At 40.5% G+C, this 17,551-nt stretch overlaps 1 protein-coding gene across 1 annotated transcript in view; it reads right to left on the bottom strand.

Moving 5' to 3' along the window:
• Window positions 1-1,257: 1,257 nt before the first annotated feature.
• The window catches only part of col4a5 (collagen, type IV, alpha 5 (Alport syndrome)), a 67,634-nt gene continuing 51,340 nt past the window's right edge, over window positions 1,258-17,551 (bottom strand). The window contains exons 30-49 of the mRNA XM_085263919.1: window positions 17,382-17,549; window positions 16,891-16,980; window positions 16,482-16,628; window positions 16,307-16,405; window positions 16,125-16,214; window positions 15,329-15,468; window positions 15,099-15,225; window positions 14,091-14,270; window positions 13,936-13,986; window positions 13,621-13,806; window positions 8,096-8,229; window positions 7,910-7,982; window positions 7,734-7,805; window positions 7,458-7,586; window positions 6,775-6,873; window positions 5,451-5,663; window positions 5,196-5,373; window positions 4,998-5,112; window positions 3,848-4,020; window positions 1,258-3,089 (exon numbers count right to left, since the gene is read on the bottom strand). Of these exons, the coding sequence (XP_085120045.1) occupies window positions 3,008-3,089; window positions 3,848-4,020; window positions 4,998-5,112; window positions 5,196-5,373; window positions 5,451-5,663; window positions 6,775-6,873; window positions 7,458-7,586; window positions 7,734-7,805; window positions 7,910-7,982; window positions 8,096-8,229; window positions 13,621-13,806; window positions 13,936-13,986; window positions 14,091-14,270; window positions 15,099-15,225; window positions 15,329-15,468; window positions 16,125-16,214; window positions 16,307-16,405; window positions 16,482-16,628; window positions 16,891-16,980; window positions 17,382-17,549 (2,546 nt within the window). The 3' untranslated portion in view covers window positions 1,258-3,007. The remainder of the gene's footprint in view (window positions 3,090-3,847; window positions 4,021-4,997; window positions 5,113-5,195; window positions 5,374-5,450; window positions 5,664-6,774; window positions 6,874-7,457; window positions 7,587-7,733; window positions 7,806-7,909; window positions 7,983-8,095; window positions 8,230-13,620; window positions 13,807-13,935; window positions 13,987-14,090; window positions 14,271-15,098; window positions 15,226-15,328; window positions 15,469-16,124; window positions 16,215-16,306; window positions 16,406-16,481; window positions 16,629-16,890; window positions 16,981-17,381; window positions 17,550-17,551) is intronic.

The following is a 17,551-nucleotide window of genomic DNA, read 5'->3' as shown; positions in this document are numbered from 1 at the left end:
GAGGAACAACATTCCTCCGCCCAGATTCCAACTGTCACTTGAAACGTGTCATCTTCACCACCAGTTTGGCAGAAAATGTTGCAGAGCAGCTCATGAAGAATAACAACATAGTTTTTAAGGGTAGTTGGCGCAGGTGAAATTTAATACCTCCACGGGTACGTCATCTGTACCAACTGCCTTTTCGGTCTTTATATATTTGGCAGTATTTACATATGGTTACATATTCGCCATGAGGACTAAGGTGGGGGTTGTCCTGTTAATTTACACTCATCAGGCACTTTATTAGGCATACCTTGGTAGTACTTGATTTTTACCCCGTTTTGTCTTCAGAGCTGTCTTTATTCTTCATGCCATAGATTCAAGCTGCTTGGAGTTTTTGGTCATATTGACATGATAACATTAGACAGTGGCTGAATATTTAACGCCTGCATCCATGTTGTCTACCACTTCCCAAAGGTGCTCTGTTAGATTGAGATCTGGTGACTGTGAAGGCTATTTGAGTACAGTGAACTCATCGTCATGTTCAAGAAACCAGCCCAAAATGTGCCAAGAAAATATCCACCATCCTGAACTGTTGATGCAGGGCAGGATGGATCCATGGTTCCATGTGGTTTACACAGGAATTATGACTCTACCATCTGAATTCTACAAGAGAAATTCTCAATGACTAATCAGACCAGGCGACAATTTCCTCCAGTCTTCTTTTGTTTAACTGTGGTGAGTAAAATCCATCTTTTTCCAAATGACTGTCAAAGATCAAGCCTCTTCTGTCCAAACACAACCTTAATACAGGCTTTTATAACCTCTAGTCTTGATTACTGCATGATTACTGCAATGCAATGCACTCTTTATCAGAATCAGGAAGGCCTCCATTGCTCGCCTACAGCTGATGCAAAACGTGACTGTCCAATTTTCATCTGGAAAGCAAAAGTACATCACTCCAATTTTAGCTTTCCTTCATTGGCTTCCAGTTCGTTTATCAATCCATTTTAAAATCCCTTTATTTGTCCTTAATAATTGTGCCCCATTTTATTTGTCTGAGCTGCTGCACCCATATGTGCCACCTTGTTCTCTCAGGCCAGTGGTATGGTAAATATATATATATGTACATACAATCCAATTTATTTACTTTACCGTCACTTGGCACTGACATCACAAACAGAAGGAGAAGTGAGGACTTGTAGATTGTAACTGCCAGCCGATCCCTTATTTTCTTTTACTTTTAAATCTAAATGATCCAGATTGGTGACTTATAAAGAAGTCACCCACTGTTCTTTCTTAGTCATAGTCATTTATGAAGGCAACACTTTGGACATAGTATTTATTTCAGTCTTAAAAGTTTATAACAACTTCCGGATAACATAAAATGGAAACAAAACAACAAAAAGAAAAAAAAAATGCACATTTTTTTTTAATCGCACCCCAGGCTGACACAATTAGAATTCATAAAAGCAGATTTGAAAAAAAAAACAAAACACACAAAACAAACAAACAATAAAAATCACAGGGAAATATTTCACCCTCCCCCAAACAGCTCGCATAGCTTTACAGTACATCAGGAATCTGTACGCTCAGACCTGTGTTACCACACCATGAAGCCTGAACACTTTATCCAATTTGGGATAGAAATTCAAGCCAGTAAAAGTGGATTTGAAAGTGTTGGGAACAAAGGCAGCCCCTTCAAACTACATCAGGATCTTTTTATAGAAAATTCCCAGCACCTGGAAATGTAAGAAACACAAAAAATGTCCCTGTTTTCTAATCAAATAAAGAAGAATTTATCTGAACTTTATTTTCTCCGTTTCCCGTGTTGATATTCGTAACAATTTCCAATCATTCAACTAGCTGAAAGCAAATCCCCTTTATTTCAGTGGAACAATACAAAAGGTTGAAGCATTGGCATTGTTAATATCACATAAGACTGTTATAGTTTCATGAAAATGTCTGTTTGCGTTCAGTAGTAAGCTTAATTTTTTCATGAAATGTAATGTATGACCGTTTCGTGGTTAAAAACAACAAACAAGCTCTCCACAGCCGAATAAAGTTTATATACTTTTTAATCCTCTTTTTTCAAATATATATTTATTATATATAAAATACTGTTTCATTCATAAAAGCCTTACTTTGTACAATATCTGAGTCAACGTGCGTTAAGTGAATGTGTGAGCTAAGAAGAACCTGGAAAATCGCCGTGCATAACAAACAGCTGGTAGTGATTCGAGCTAATACACTAAAAACAAAAGTGTTTTACACAATATACACATTGTATTACTTACAAAAACAAAAAAATAAGCAAAAGAAGGCGATATGGTTAGCAAAGAGTGGGAGACAGCAGGGTTATCACTACGAAATGTAACGTAAAACAGAAAAAATAAGAGCGAGAAAGAAAGGGTGATTGGTAATTTTTTTTTAAAAAAGCAGTCATTCTCACTACAGAAAGCTCATCGTCAGTGCATCTGTCATCATGGATGTTCCGAAGTCAAAGTGCCGATTTGGTAACTGTGAAAACCATCAACTCCTTATCAAAAATAAAATAAAATCAAAAGTTACTCTGTCACATTTTTGCTGCACCAACGTGTCAAACGTAATTTTTGGGGGGAAAAGGGGGAAAGGGAACAAAGATCCTTCTGGGAAAGAAGGGAAAAGAAAGAAAAATGCAGTTTTGTTGTCACACATCCATCGTGGCGCCATGAATTGAATATATTCTGCTTTCATTTTGAGGTACTTCTTAAGACAAACAAAGACTAAATGTAAGATTTGTTTACGTCAGTTTTTTTCTTTTTTTTGTCTTTTTCTTTTTTTTTTTAAGCTGTGTTGCACAGTAGCACCATTGTTTTAGTTGTAGTTTGTTTTTCCGGAAGACAATGCACCATTGGAATTCCAACTCATCGTGACTGCCCCCACCCGCTGCCACACTTGTCTACTGTACGTCCAATCGTCTCTCGTCATCGATGGGCGTCTCTCCACCTCCTGGCAGTGGTGTGTTTGCTTGGTGGCATGCATGCCGTTACGTGCGCTTCATGCAGACTGCACAGCGGCTCACACGTGTCCGTAGGCTACCTGCCTTGTAGGTCTCAGACTGGGGCTTTCTGTAAGAGCCATAAGTATTAAGATGGTTAAGAGAGGGTTGATTTTAACGTGGGTCATGTAAGTACTGCATTATACACATTCATATATACATTCATTATACACATTATTAGGTACACATGTTCAGCTGCTCATTACTGCAAATATTTATTCAACAGCAACTAAAATTAGGGAAATAAACATGGCAAAGAAGAGTCGCAAAGAATTTCAAATTGAGCAAAACGGGGAAGAAATGTGATTTAAGCAACTTTGAACATAGCATGGTTGCTGGAGTCAAATGATCTGGTTCTAGAGTTTTAGAGACAGGTGAACTACTGAGATTTTCCTGCAAAACTCTAGTTTTTACAGAGAATGCTCTGAAAAAGGAAATATCTATTGAGCGTTCCTATCAGCTCAAACCCGTCTGGTTTTAAGCTGATAATAAGGCAAAGTTAACTCAAATAACAACTCATTGCATCCAAAGTTTGCAGAAGAACATCTCTGAATGAGCTCCAACGGCAGAAGACCACACCAGCCAGATGCCACTCGAGCCAGCTAAGAACAGGAAACTGAAGCTACAAGTCACATAAGCTCACCAAATTATTCAACAGAAGACTGGAAAAAATCTGCCTGTTCTAATGAGTCTTAATTTCTGCGTCACTATCCAGATTTTAGGGTCAGAAATTGGTGTAAATAACATAAAACCATGGATATATGGTGTGAGGATATTTTCTCATCAATAAACTTTCCCCTTTACAGACGTTTGCACATGAATCCACACCTGAACATCTCAGAAGTTTCCACGGTGGCCAGCCAGAAGCTGTAGGAGTTGGCATAGAAGTTACATGTCCCTCTGCCGTGGCACTCGATGAAAGGGGAGCTGCGGAACTCCTCCAGGCAGGAGCCGGGGGAGGCGAGCGCCTGACCGGAGCCCTCTGCACCCGCACTGGTGTGCTGTGGGGAGAGAAAGAAGAATTAGAATTGTAGAGAATTTGTTTTTTTAGTTTTCTTAATTAATGAACTCCTTCTGAAAGGGGAAAAAGGCAGAAGATGGGGGGTGCTGGTCACATGTGCTGTGCTGGTGTAGTTGCAGAGAGGTGTCTACCACCAACCCAAATCATAGCAGTCGACAGATTTTAGTCCCACAGGCCTAGTGACCTCCTGGCAACCACTGGTTGCTATGGAGGAATGTGTATTGCTTGCTTGGTCTCAAAGAGGTGCACAGTGCTGCACTATAAACTTGCATGCAATTGTTTGGGTTGCTACCAGACTGCAGCTGTTGCCTAGAATTTGAATAGACGTTTTTCACTTACTAAAGGTTGTCCTATCATGGCAATCAACTTTACTTCAAAATGTGCAAAAGGGACCATTTGGTAGCAAAATGGTCTCAATTTCAGTTTTATTTCTATAGTGCCAAATCACAACACGACGCTACTACTGCTACCACTCAGCGAGCAGCAGTGATACTTTTGCGACACAAATGGAAACAAACTGAAACTGAGTGTTATTACAGTGTGGCTCTCACTTTGTAAAATATGATTAAAATAGACAATAAGGAGGGTTTGTTATAGGACATGCCAACCATCTGACTGACTAGTCACTGCCATGTGAGAGTACAGCACGCTCAGTTTTTCAGTCTGATCCACCCACCGTTTGTCATGTCCAATCTCAAAAAAAGCAAGATTGTTGTCTTGATCTTTTAAAGACAGTTGATGAGGAAAACCAATTACTGTAATTTACCGGTACAGGCTCCTGTATTTTGAAAACAGAAATACACACTATGCTACTCAGCTTTTGTGTATCGGCAAAAGGATTTGGGGTTTTGGAAAGCAAGGTTCTGCTAGGAGATCCAGCCAGTGTGAGATTTTAGCCAAGGTGGGGATGGAAGTGTCTGAGTGTGTGTTTGTTTTTTTGCGTGTGTTATTTCCTACCATCATAAAGGAGTATCCAATCCACAGTACTTCCCAGTTTTCAGGGCAAGAAGGAATCTGGATAGTCTGACTGTGAATTGCAATCACCATGGCGGGAGCTTCACAGACTCTACATCTGGATGCACAAACATAGGAAAACACAAGATTTACACACTTCCCTGAATTCGACAGTACTGCCCTTCCCTCCTCCCGTCATACCTGCTGACATGAGGCCTGATATTCTCTCCCACGAAGGGGGCCATGTTTTCGGGCATGGGTCTGTCCGTTGACAGCCAGTAGGAGTAGTCGTTACGGGATGCGAAGTTGCAGACGTTGTTGATATTGCAGAACATGAAGGGCATGGTGCTAAATCTGCGCAGGCAGCTACCGGCTGTGCCTGAAAGAAGACGGTCAGTTATATGAACTGCTTTCTGACAGCTGTCTGATACAATGCAACTTCTAGGTAAAGCCTACCAAGGTCCTGTCCGTGTGCCCGCTCGTTGCCCTGCACGTATAACAGAGAGTATCCGTTATAGATAAACTTAGTTCCAGTGGGGCACTCTGGGTCATCGGTGGTCTGGCTGTGGCGGGTGATGAGGAAACCGTGAGCAGCAGAAACTGATCCTGGGACACCGGGAGGACCTTGTGGGCCATCCGAACCACGGGGACCAGGGTTGCCAGGCTGACCTGTAATAAGGGGAATGTCTGTATTAGCAATGAGAAGCCTCAGGGCAGCAACAGTACCAGTATCCACAGAAACATCAAAATCTCAGCTAAAAGCTCACATAACCATTCCTATGACTTCCAAAGCAAAAACAACAAACAATTAAAAGAGCAGCTAAACAAAAAGGTGTAAACAAAAAGCAGAGATGCCCCCGTTCACCTGACAGCATGTACATGGACAAACAATGTCTCTGCTGAAAACAGACATCTCTCAGATACCAACACTGCAAACTCTCATCATGTTCCAACCAAACGTCACTGAACCAACAGCAAAAGAAGAACAAAATTACATTAATGTTTGAAAAACATTACCATGAATTCTGTCTAACCTTTAATCTCAAAACTTAAATCCATCGTGATAACAGCACATTTCCTCAATAACTCCATTTCCAAGTGTGCTTTGAGAGAAGTTTCCCATCAAAAATAACCACGTTCCACCTTATTAGCTTATTTATGCACAAACACATTACATGCAAGTTCACTACTGTGTACAATTGTAAACTCCAGCAGTTTTATCCTTCCACAGATAACATCCATATGTTGATTCATGGTTTTCTTGAGTTTCTGGTCTACTGCAGCATATTCTCAAAGGTGTAATAGAGAACAAAATAGGCCATATCAAATCCTTTGTATTTTTGTTCCATCCGAATTTCCTTATTAGCTTGTTCGCTTTATTTTGATACGTAGACATTTTCAAGCAGTAACATCACAAAGAACCCTGGGTCCTAATAGGTTAAACTTCTTCTTTTACCAGCTGCTCCCTTTAGGAGTCACCACAGCTGATCATTTGCCTCCAATTCCAGCCTATCTCTTGGACCGTCCTTTGTCACAACAACCCTCTGTGTATTCTTCTTCACTACATCCATGAAGCTTCTCTGTGGCCCTCCTCTTTTTCTTCAACCTCCATATTCATCCTTTGTCCAGTATATCCTTTTATATCCAGTAAATCTTTGATCAGCAAATAAATAAAACTTTTGGCCATGACAGTACATACACTACTAATAACGTTTACTCTTTGTTTAACCAGGGATAACATATAGAGTAGGTCAGTGATGAGACTCTCTGCCTTACTTACCAGGCTGACCTGCCGGACCAATGTCTCCCTTCCTGCCGGCAGGTCCGTTGAAGCCAGGAGGACCATCGCTCCCAGGTCCACCAGGGTCACCTTTGATGCCTGAGACCAGGAGGCAGGAGAGGCAATGACTCCATCAGTTTTTTCCACCTTAGATCATTTTACTCATCACGTTCACATTATATTAGCCCGCATATAAAATTGTCATGGTTTCTATATTGTACAGCACTTGTGTGAGAAGAGCCTGTGAAAAGGGTTGTATACTTTCTGAGTCAAAGATAATTCATGACAAAATGTGTGACTTACAAAGTATTGCTTTTACTTTTAAAATTCACTGTGTAATCTGTCCCCTAGCATTATGGAAAATGTTCAAAATATTCGGCCTCGCTATCAGAAGTAATAATAGTACAAAACCTTATTTTAGGATCACAGATGTGGCCAAAATTTACTCCGAGAAATCATATTGTCAGTATTTATGGAAATACAAAATCCCTATTTAATATGTATTAAATGCAAAAATTGAAAACCTCTTTCCTCAAAACTATAAATATCTGTAAAAGTACAGTATAGATAGCTTTGTAGGAAGTGCTTCCCCTTTGAGAAGAGCAGCATAATCATTTGATCCTGATCCTGTGTCTTTTATGTTATTTTTATCAGTTCCCATCATAGAAACTATATTTACTTACCTGAGCCTCCAGGTTGGCCAGGCAAACCAGGTGGTCCTGGAGAACCAGGTAGGCCCTGAAGACCTGGGGGTCCCCGTTCTCCCTTTAGCACAATGGGAGGCGAACCTTCACCGGGATCACCCGGAGTGCCTATTAACACGAGAAAATTCTCCTGTTAGCGCACTTGTCTGGGGGTGAGGCGGAGGGAGACAAAATAAAGCAGCAGCACAGATTTTTCTTTTGAAGGTAGTCTCACGTCTCTTCACTCTAGAAGAAAAGGATAACATGTTGACCTACCCCGTTCTCCAGGTAATCCACGATCTCCAGGAGGGCCACTGGGGCCAGGATATCCAAGATCACCCTTCAATCCTGATAAAAACAAATCTTTAGGCTCTGTTCACAATAAATGCTGAAGACTAAAATATGTTTTTGTTTAAAAAAAAGAAGCACAAATAATGTTATTGTGAACAAACCAGGGAATCCAGGAACACCAGGCTGTCCTGAATCTCCCTTTATTCCAGCGGGGCCAGTAGGACCAGGTATGCCCTGAGAAGAAAGGGTTGTAGAGATATTGTGAGCTCAGCTAACGAAGGACAAAGAAATACAGATGTGCATTCTTTTGGAGAAGATAATGAAGTAAATGTAAAACAGGGTGTTACCGGATTTCCTGGAAAACCAGGATCTCCCTTCTGTCCGGGGATGCCAGGAATTCCAGGCATGCCAAGAGTACCCTTTTCTCCCTTAACGCCACCAGTTCCTGGGAGTCCACGAGGACCTTGTAGGCCAGGTGAACCTTCACACGCAGAGAATGAAAGGTCAGATGTGATAACATAAAAACAACACAACATTGTTGATTATGTGTTTTTTTTCCCCCACCAGGGTTTTGATCACATTTGGATTTTAATTAAGCAATTAAACAAAACATTTTTGGCTGATTTACTTTTATGCTTTCTTATGGGTCTTCTTCTGATGTGAAAAATTCTTTGCCCCCTTCCTGATTTCTACGTTTTTTTGACACATCAAATTGTAATATCAGACAAAGATAATCTGAATAAATACAAAATGCAGTTTGTAAAGATTCGTTCAATTTCACTAGTCACACCTAGGCTGCTGAAATTACTTAAATCAGTCTGGAAAGGTTTACAAAGGCATTTCAAAGGCTTTGGGACTTCCCAGGGGTGGTCGACCTATCAAAATTAATCCAAGAGCGCATCAATGACTCATCCAGGGCGTCACAAAAGAACCCAAACAACATCTAAAGAATTGCAGGCCTCACAGTTCAGAGTTCATGATTCAACAACTGGGCAAAAATAGCATCCATGAGGGAGTTCAAGGAAAAGACCACTGACCAAGAAGAACAAAAGGCTCACACATTTACAAAAAGACATCTTGATGGACTTCAGTCAGATTGAGATGCTTTGGCATGAAGTCAAATAAGCTGTTCAAATTTTGTAAACTCTCCAATGTAGCTGAATTAAAACTTTACTCCAAAGAAGAGTGGGCCAAAGTTCCTCCACAGTGATGTGAAAGAGTCACTGGCAGACATCACAAATACTTGATTGCAGTTCTTGATTGAAATGTTTGGAAAATTAAATCATTATTTAAAAACTGCATTTTGTGTTTATTAAGATTATGGTAAATGGTAAATTTACCATTTACACGGGTGATGGCAGCTACGTTGTAGCCACAGCCACCCTGGGGCGCACTGACAGAGGCGATCTTTATTATTATCTTTGAAACATGTAAGTGTGAAAAATGTGAGAAAGTATTTGCGTGGTTCTTTCTTTAAATCCTTTGGGAAACCTTGCAGACACCAAACTGAAGAGTTTTATTTTCAGACTGTGTGTTACAGGTGTAGTAATGGTGAACCCTGAGACTGATTACTGGTTACTATGATTGCCTCATTTGACAGAACAGGATAAACACACATGTATGTTACTGGTAACTAAAAATCATGGTAGAGAAACATTTTAAGAAGATCTTCAGGTAAAAACAATCCCGAAAAACAGTAAACTTGCAACTTGACTGTGTGTAGGTTTTTATGGTTATAAGTCCTGGGCGAACTGTCCTGTGGGGTAAAGAAAGGATGAACTGAACACTCAATTTATAACATAAACCGTCACACAAATCCAGAGCTTAGGGCCGGGGTTAATTCATCTTCAGATCATTAACAGTTTTGTCATACAGTTCGGTCCCAATGTTTTTGGACTATTACACATTTTTGTACTCTTGCCTCTGCACAACAACACAACTACTGTATTTTCCGCACTATAAGGGGCACTAAAAATCCTTTTATTTTCTCAAAAATCAACAGTGCGCCTTATAATCCGGTCTCAGATCAAGAGCTTTTTCTCTCTTATGTACTTTTTTCTTCCCATTACACTGGTACAAGATTTTTCCCCCCAGAGCTGTGCAGACACTTTTAGATGTTTTCTGGCAAACTCTAATCTTCTTATATTAGTATTCTTGACCTGGCTTAATGTTGTATTTGTCACAATATATGAAGGGAACAGGCCTCACGGTGCAATTGGACTGCTTTTCAGTCAATTGTTCAATTACTTTTGAGCCTCTGAAAAATTTGGGTCTGTGTATAAAAATGACTTCTGAGCAGTCATTGCAAAAAAATAAATAAATAAAAAAATTAAACCCATAGAGCTAAAGCTGAAAATCTGCACTTCGATTACATATTGATTATCTGATTCAAAACCCACTGTGGTGGTGCACAGAGGAAAAGTGAAGTGGATTCACACTTTTACATGCTTTGAACTGAGAGAAATTGATGTGAACTAACCCCGACCCAGCATGAAACTCAGTTTATATGGTTACATGTATCAAACCCATCAAACCACTGGAGTCTAACCTGGAGGACCTAGGGTTCCCAGAATTGCCAGGCAAACCGGAGCCGGGATAAAGGAATGGGGCAACAAAGAAGAGCAGGTTTAGACAGAGGTAGGCATCAGTACAGAAACACAGTCATACCTGACAAAGAAAGAGGTATTTCTCCTTTACTGAATAAACCATGGGGGCTATTCGGCTTGATTTAATTCATGCACAATGATGTGGTATGTTAGCGTAAATGCTAGTTGTCTGCTTTTAAATAAGTTGCTGTTAAGCTTTTACAAATGACACTGATATGTATTCATATTTGACATAATTTTTATAGTCAATCATTAACATGAGAACCAACAACAAACTAAGATAATGTTAACTGGCACTGTTAACCTTGTTTAAGTAACTCTTTGATAAGCGACAGCAGGATTACCATATGCCCTGTTTTTTAACCAGTGAGGTCTTCAACCAGTTATTGGTTTTGGGCTTTTTAACAGGTTTTGCAGGCAATAACAAAACTATAGCTAATAGCCTAACAGCCTTATCTTTCAAAGATAAAAAACAAAACCCCATTAAACTACAATATATACTCAATACATAATGCTTAAATATAATCATACACAATGTGAAAACGACTAAGGTGAGTTAGTTATATGATGTGTTTTTGTATTTAAATTCTGTGGTGCTGATACATTCTGAATTTGCTGCAGCACCTACATGTGACCCAGATCATCCACATGCTGATTTGTGTTGCGATTATCACGATCACACTTGAAGAAAAAGAAAATCTTTAATAGTGGCTTACTTGTAAAAAAAAGTGCATTATGCTACCATCAGAGTGCATGGAAAGTGAAAAGAGACAGTTGTTAGGAGGAAATACAGAGGAGATGCAGTGATTTATCATCAATTTGTTCCTAAACTGATCAGAGAGACGTTAAACTCGGTCAGTGCTGCTGTAGGAGACATGCAGGAGAAGTCTGGATGCTGTTGATCTGACCTGCAGGGCCTGTGACGCACAGATGCACGAGTTGTCACGCGAAGAGGGCCCGCCACACCAAAGCAGGTGGGACCAAACCACAGGAAACAGGAGTAACATGTAATAACATTGTGTCACCCTGACAACCCCCAAAACCTTTTCATGTAGCCTGATGCAGGGCTGGATAGCAGTTGGTTCTGACAATTGCTTTCAAAAGATGTGGCTTTTAAATAATGGGTGATTTCCAGTAAATATACACTCACTGCCGCTTATTAGTTACACCTTGCTAGTACTGGGTTGGACCCCTTTGAGCCTTCAGAGCTGCCTGAACTGTTGATAAAATCAGGATGAATCCATGGTTTCATGTTGCGTACTTTTTAAATCTGACCCTACCACCTGAAGTCTGCAGCAGAAATCAAGAGTCAAGAGCCAAGCAGTGTTTTTCTGATCTTCTGTTTTCCAATATTGGTGAATCTATCTGAACTGTAACCTCGGTTTTCCTGTTCTTATGTGACAGAAGTCACCTAGTATGGTCTTCTACTGCTGTAGACCATCTGCTGTAGACCATATTTTTCTTTTTCAGGAGAAACTGTAAACCCTGGAGATGGCAGTGTGGGAAAACCCCAGAAGTTTATCAGTTTCTTAAATACTTGTGTGGCACCAACCACCGTGCCACATTTAAAGTCATTTAAATTAAATTTCTTCCACATTCTGATGCATACTTTAAACTTTCAACTATGCCTACATGCTAAACGCATTGAGTTGCCGCCATCGGCTGATTAGTTGAATTAGTGTACCTAATAAAGCGGCTGATAAGTATAAATAAAACCTGCACATCTACTTTTATCTTTTTTTTACATAAAGAAAGATCACAATGCTACAAATTTGTTTCGGTTGCCTGTTATTACAGATGCTTCCATGAATTTGAGAATTTTTAAACCAAAAAGTATCTTTAAAAAATAGAAGAAATAGTTAAAAACAGGGATGTTTTTCTGAAAGGGTTTGTCAGGAGAGTCCACTCTGTCCAGCACTGTATGAGACTTGTTCTCAGTGTGTATAAACACACACACGCATGTGTGCTTTTGTCGGGATGAACAGTGTCCATGCAGATGGCTGATTGGTGAGACAAAACCAAAATATGGCAGCAAAGTCAGAAACAAACCAACGACAGCTCTTATCCAGAATCAAAGAGTTTTTGCTCTTTATGCTAACAGGGTAAATGAATTACTGCAGCAGCAGTATTTTTGTCGTCATCGAAACATCTTTAATGACAGATTCTTGACTGGATCAGAGATTTTGGTTTGTGTCTGCTATACTTGTTTGAAGTTCTCTTTTTTTCAGAATGGTTCACAAACATACAAAGACACACACTGATCACAATGGTCACATTAGAGGACAAACACACACAAATACACACGATTCAGTGCTGTGGAGAGATGAATGGATTACAGCTTTGCTAATGACCAGATCAAGAGAAGAGGACAAGGGGTGAGGAGACATGAGGGCGTATTGGTTTGTGAATAAAAACATTTTTGGATGATGATGAAGACACAACAATGTGGCATAAACACATGCACTTTTTGGGACGTAGTCATAACCCCAGAGGCAAACAGTGATTGGTGTGTGATGAGGTGAAGGAGGAGAACACTAACATTTACTCATGAGGGTGGTGTTGACAATAATCGGACAGGTGTGTTGCTTCTCATACTGGTGGTTTGATTGGTGCAACAATCTCCCATGCAAATCAAGGAGATGGAAGCGTTCACGTTTAAAGTGGAGATTCTGCCATTTGCTGTCTGGTTTTCTGGTTCCCTACAGGATTGGGTTAGTGGTTCTGAACTGGGAACCACAGGCTGGTATGTCCAAACCATGTTGTCTAGTTTGTCTACATCGTAGCATTTCACCAGCAATCCATCAGTGTTTGGGCTATTTAAGCCCATATAAAGAAGTCGAAACACATTCTTCTTTTAACGTACTTGTCCCACAGCTTTTTATTTACAGGAAGTGGCCCATTGGTGTGACAAGACTTGTGGATGGTTGATTGATTTCATAGTAATTTCTTCGTCTTACCTTTAAATCAAACATTTTACACTGAAGGGAAGCATTATTCAACAGAGATATCCAAAGAATCAAGTAATCTGCATGATGCCTATGGGGCAATTGGTTGTACAGCCATTTTCCTGCAAGTCTTGTGATGCAGTCAAATGCAGTGAGGCTGATTTTTCAAAGTTAACATTAGGTTTATGGGTAGGAACGGAAGAATCCTCTCTGTGGTCACTGATTACACAGTATAGTTATTATTAATACAATAATCATCTGAAAACCAGGCAGCAAATTCTAGTACTATATGTGGTGATAAATACTGTCCATGTCCCTTACCTGCTCTTCCAGGTAATCCAGGGGGTCCTGTGGCACCTTTAGGGCCTGGCAGAGACAGCCCAGCAGGCCCAGGAAAGCCAGGGGCACCTTGTTCACCAGGGCCACCAGGTGAGCCTGGGTCTCCTTTAGGGCCGGGAAAACCAGGGTTGCCGGGTACACCAGGAGGACCTGTGTCTCCCTTGATACCTTAGCACACAGAGACACAAATTAGAGAATGTTGAGAAAAAAATGTAACTAACCTGCAAAACCAGCAAAAAAATCAATAAAGAATACACAGGTATGAATATATATGTACTACAGGTGGTGGTAATTCACCTGGCAGTCCTGGACTTCCAGCAGGACCTGGACCACCGTAACCTGGAATTCCTGGAGGGAAAAGTAATGAAAATATTTATTTTTGAGTAAAACAACGGAAAGCAATTTAGAATGTACAGCAAAATTACAGTTCCTGTAGATGCCCTGTGACTCACCTGCTTCTCCTTTGACTCCAGCTGGTCCTGGAATCCCATCGCGACCTGCCTGACCTTTCTCTCCTGGTGGACCAGACTGTCCTTGTGGACCAGGTTCTCCTGGTCTACCTGGAGCTCCTGAGCTACCTGGGGTACCGGGCACACCGTCAAGACCCTTAGGACCGGGGATACCAGGAGGACCTGACAGGAGAGTAGAAAGAGAAGATCGACCCTTGCTTTGCTTCAATGAAAAGAAGTCCCATTAACACAAAAACTGATCATGATCGACATACGATACTGCCACCTCAAAGGGAATTCCTGGTAAAATAAAAAGTAATATTAGTAATAAATTATCGCAATAAAATTCCTTTTTCACTCTGATATAAAATACATGTGCCTGACCAACGTCTCTCATCCAAGGTTTAATTTTTCTAAATGCTTGAAATGGTAATGTGACAGACTCCTTCTCTAATTCCTTGAATTCTCAAAGTCGACTCCTTTTTTTAAATTTGTTTTGGTCCAGTGAAGGCAAAAACGTGTCACCCTCTCCAGATTTACCAGCCAGAACCATTAATTGTGTTGTATTTTAATGCTGTTTTTTTTTCTTATTGCCTTAAAAAATTTATAATTGTATCTTTAATAGATAAAATACTGCCGGGTTCTCAAACTCCAGTCCTCGAGGGCCGGTGTCCTGAAACTCTTCCATGTGTTCCTGCTGCAACACACCTGAATACAATTAGTAGGTCATTAGCAAGACTCTTATAGAACTTGGCTGCATGCTGAGGTGGCAATTCAGCCATTTGATTCATGCTACAGCAGCTCATGAGTGAATGAACATGGTGCAATAAAAGTACTTTTAGAAGTACATGTTTCCAAATACTTTTGGAACATTTTACGGGTTAGGGTTTGACACTTCAGCATGCAGTCAAGTTCTATACTCTTGCTAATGCAATGCAGTTGCAGTTTAATATCAGCAACTTATTTCAGCTTTTCATTCTTCTTTTCTACATCTGTTATGATCAGACTTACCTTGGAATCCTGGGAGTCCGGGGTCACCTTTATCGCCTGGTCTTCCCGTCACACCTGTGGGACCTGGTAATCCCGGGTTTCCTTTTAGGCCTGGATTTCCTGGGTACCCTGGCAGGCCTGGATCACCCTACAAAGGATGTAACAAAAACTTTTAATGTGCACCAAAATATTATTTATAATAATAATATTTGCCTTTTTTACCAGGAAATCTGAGTGGTTGGATTATGCACCTTTTGTCCGGTTAGTCCAGGTGGTCCGACGCCAGCAGAACCTGGCTCACCTTTGGGTCCTTGGTTACCAGGTGGTCCTGGCTGTCCTGGGGATCCTGGTATACCCGACACTCCTGAAACACCTTTCAGCCCTGGTGGTCCTGTGTGTTCATTAAAGGGATAAGTAGCAAATAAAGTTTAACAAATGTTTTAAAAAAAGAATGTCATTAAGATACAGAATCAGGTATTCTCTTCCTTAGTAACACTAACCAACACACCAGTGCATCATTGGTTTGTGGGCAACCAATACAGGTTTTCAGAACTTTGGGCACCACCATCTTGCTTTGAAAGCCAGAGTGTATGAAAGTGGGACTAATAATACAAGGATACTATGTAAACACTATATTAAAAAAAACATAACCTGTTTCATTATTTGTCATTTGTGTGCTCTACATGAAATGATAGTTGAAAAGTCAAATAAAAATGATCATCGTGATATATCAAAAAAGAGTTTTCATTATAAATTTAGTTGGAAATATTTACTGAGTTATTAAATCAAGTGATAAGCGAGCACATTTTATTAAGACTTCAATTAAATTTAACTTATCGGCCAAACAAGTCACCTTGTTTGGCCGATGGCTGGCAGTTAGAACGAATGCCGGTTTAAGTCTGTTGCTCTATAGCAAGTTACAACATTTAATAAACAAGGTGTAGACCTGAAGGATATTAATTTGTATAGGCATATTTCAACACACAACACTGGCCTTTAATTACTAACATCTACAGCAATAAGGACCAAAGTTTTGATAAAAAGCACCTGGGATTCCCATGTCTCCCATTTGGCCTTTAGGTCCTGGAGACCCAGGAATACCTGGACCTCCTGGGCGACCAGAATCTCCCTTAGAACCTGCAAAAAAAATGAAATAGCATGTTAAAAATCTGTTTCTGTCTGTATTTATGTATGTACTTAGTATGTATGCATTAGGGGTGAATTCATACCTGGAGGTCCAGGGCGGCCAGGACTGCCGTCTGTTCCTGGAAACCCAGGGTCACCAGGGAGACCAGTAGCACCTTTTGGACCCGGAAAACCTGTTCCACCTGTAGAAAACCAATATGTAAGATTTAACTCAAACTTTTTACTCTTTGAGGGCAGTGAAAATGTTTTCATCTCTACCTGAAGGTCCAGGATCTCCTTTTTGTCCCTTTAAGAGCTGCGATGGAAGACTGGGTCCTGGCGGTCCCTGGAGGCCCATGTCTCCCCTCTCTCCTTTAGCACCAGGACCACCTGGTGCACCGTCTCTACCTGGAAATCCTGGTTCACCTGTGTAGATGCATCAGGCAGGCCCTTTCATGAGTAGCTGCATACTTTTAATCCAATTATACCAACAACAGAGGTCACAAGTTACTTGAAAATGATAAATTACTTCATATTCTTTATATTATTTTTTATAGCTTATGCAACCAGATTCCAGGTTTTTAATAGATTTTTTGCTGTAGGAAAAATATCATTCTGCATATGTCAATTTAAAACAATAAGTGTTATCATGCATGATTTTTGTGGTAAGTATGGAGTGTGTCAGTACCTTTAAATCCAGGAGCACCAGGTCCTCCTGGGGCTCCCGGTCCTCCAGAAGGTCCTGGAGGTCCATTGGGACCCATGTCTCCTTTCTGACCTGCAGCCAGGCCGGCATTGCAGAGGAGAGAAAGTTAGAATAATCAATAAACCAAAGTAAATATTTAATTACATACAAATAACATAAAAATGTCTATTATCATTTAGTCAACTGTTTCTAATTGCTGGTCTGATTTAGATTTTCTGATAACTTTGTGAGCTAACAACAATTAGCTAGCCTACAAGCTGCCTTTATACTAAGTTATGCAGACATTCAGCCAGTCTTTTTGTAGTTAGTAAATGCTCTAAATGATCGACTGCATAGAGTCATCATGACAGCTTTTTGTCCTTTGCTTTATCAACTTGTGACATATAATGCTTTTTATTGCTTTTCAAGATACCAATATAGCTAATGTTATTCATTTACAGCCATATTTCGATGATTGAAGAGTGACAGCTTACCTGGCAAGCCAGGCAAACCATCGCGACCAGGTCCTCCAGGTGGTCCTGGGGTTCCAATAGTACCTGGAAGACCTTGATAACCTGGAGCTCCTGGGTCTCCTGGTGGGCCTGGGATGTCTAGACCTGGAGGGCCAGGGTCTCCTTTTGGACCATCTGATCCTGGCAGCCCT

The sequence above is a fragment of the Mchenga conophoros genome, linkage group LG3 (assembly GCF_057382185.1).
Source record: "Mchenga conophoros isolate Kocher_MC1m ecotype Shallow Benthic linkage group LG3, M_conophoros_male_GT1.1, whole genome shotgun sequence".
In the NCBI taxonomy this organism is placed as follows: Eukaryota; Metazoa; Chordata; class Actinopteri; order Cichliformes; family Cichlidae; genus Mchenga; species Mchenga conophoros.
The sequence above is the reverse complement of the archived record's forward strand: the minus strand, read 5'-3'. Positions and strand labels throughout refer to the sequence as shown.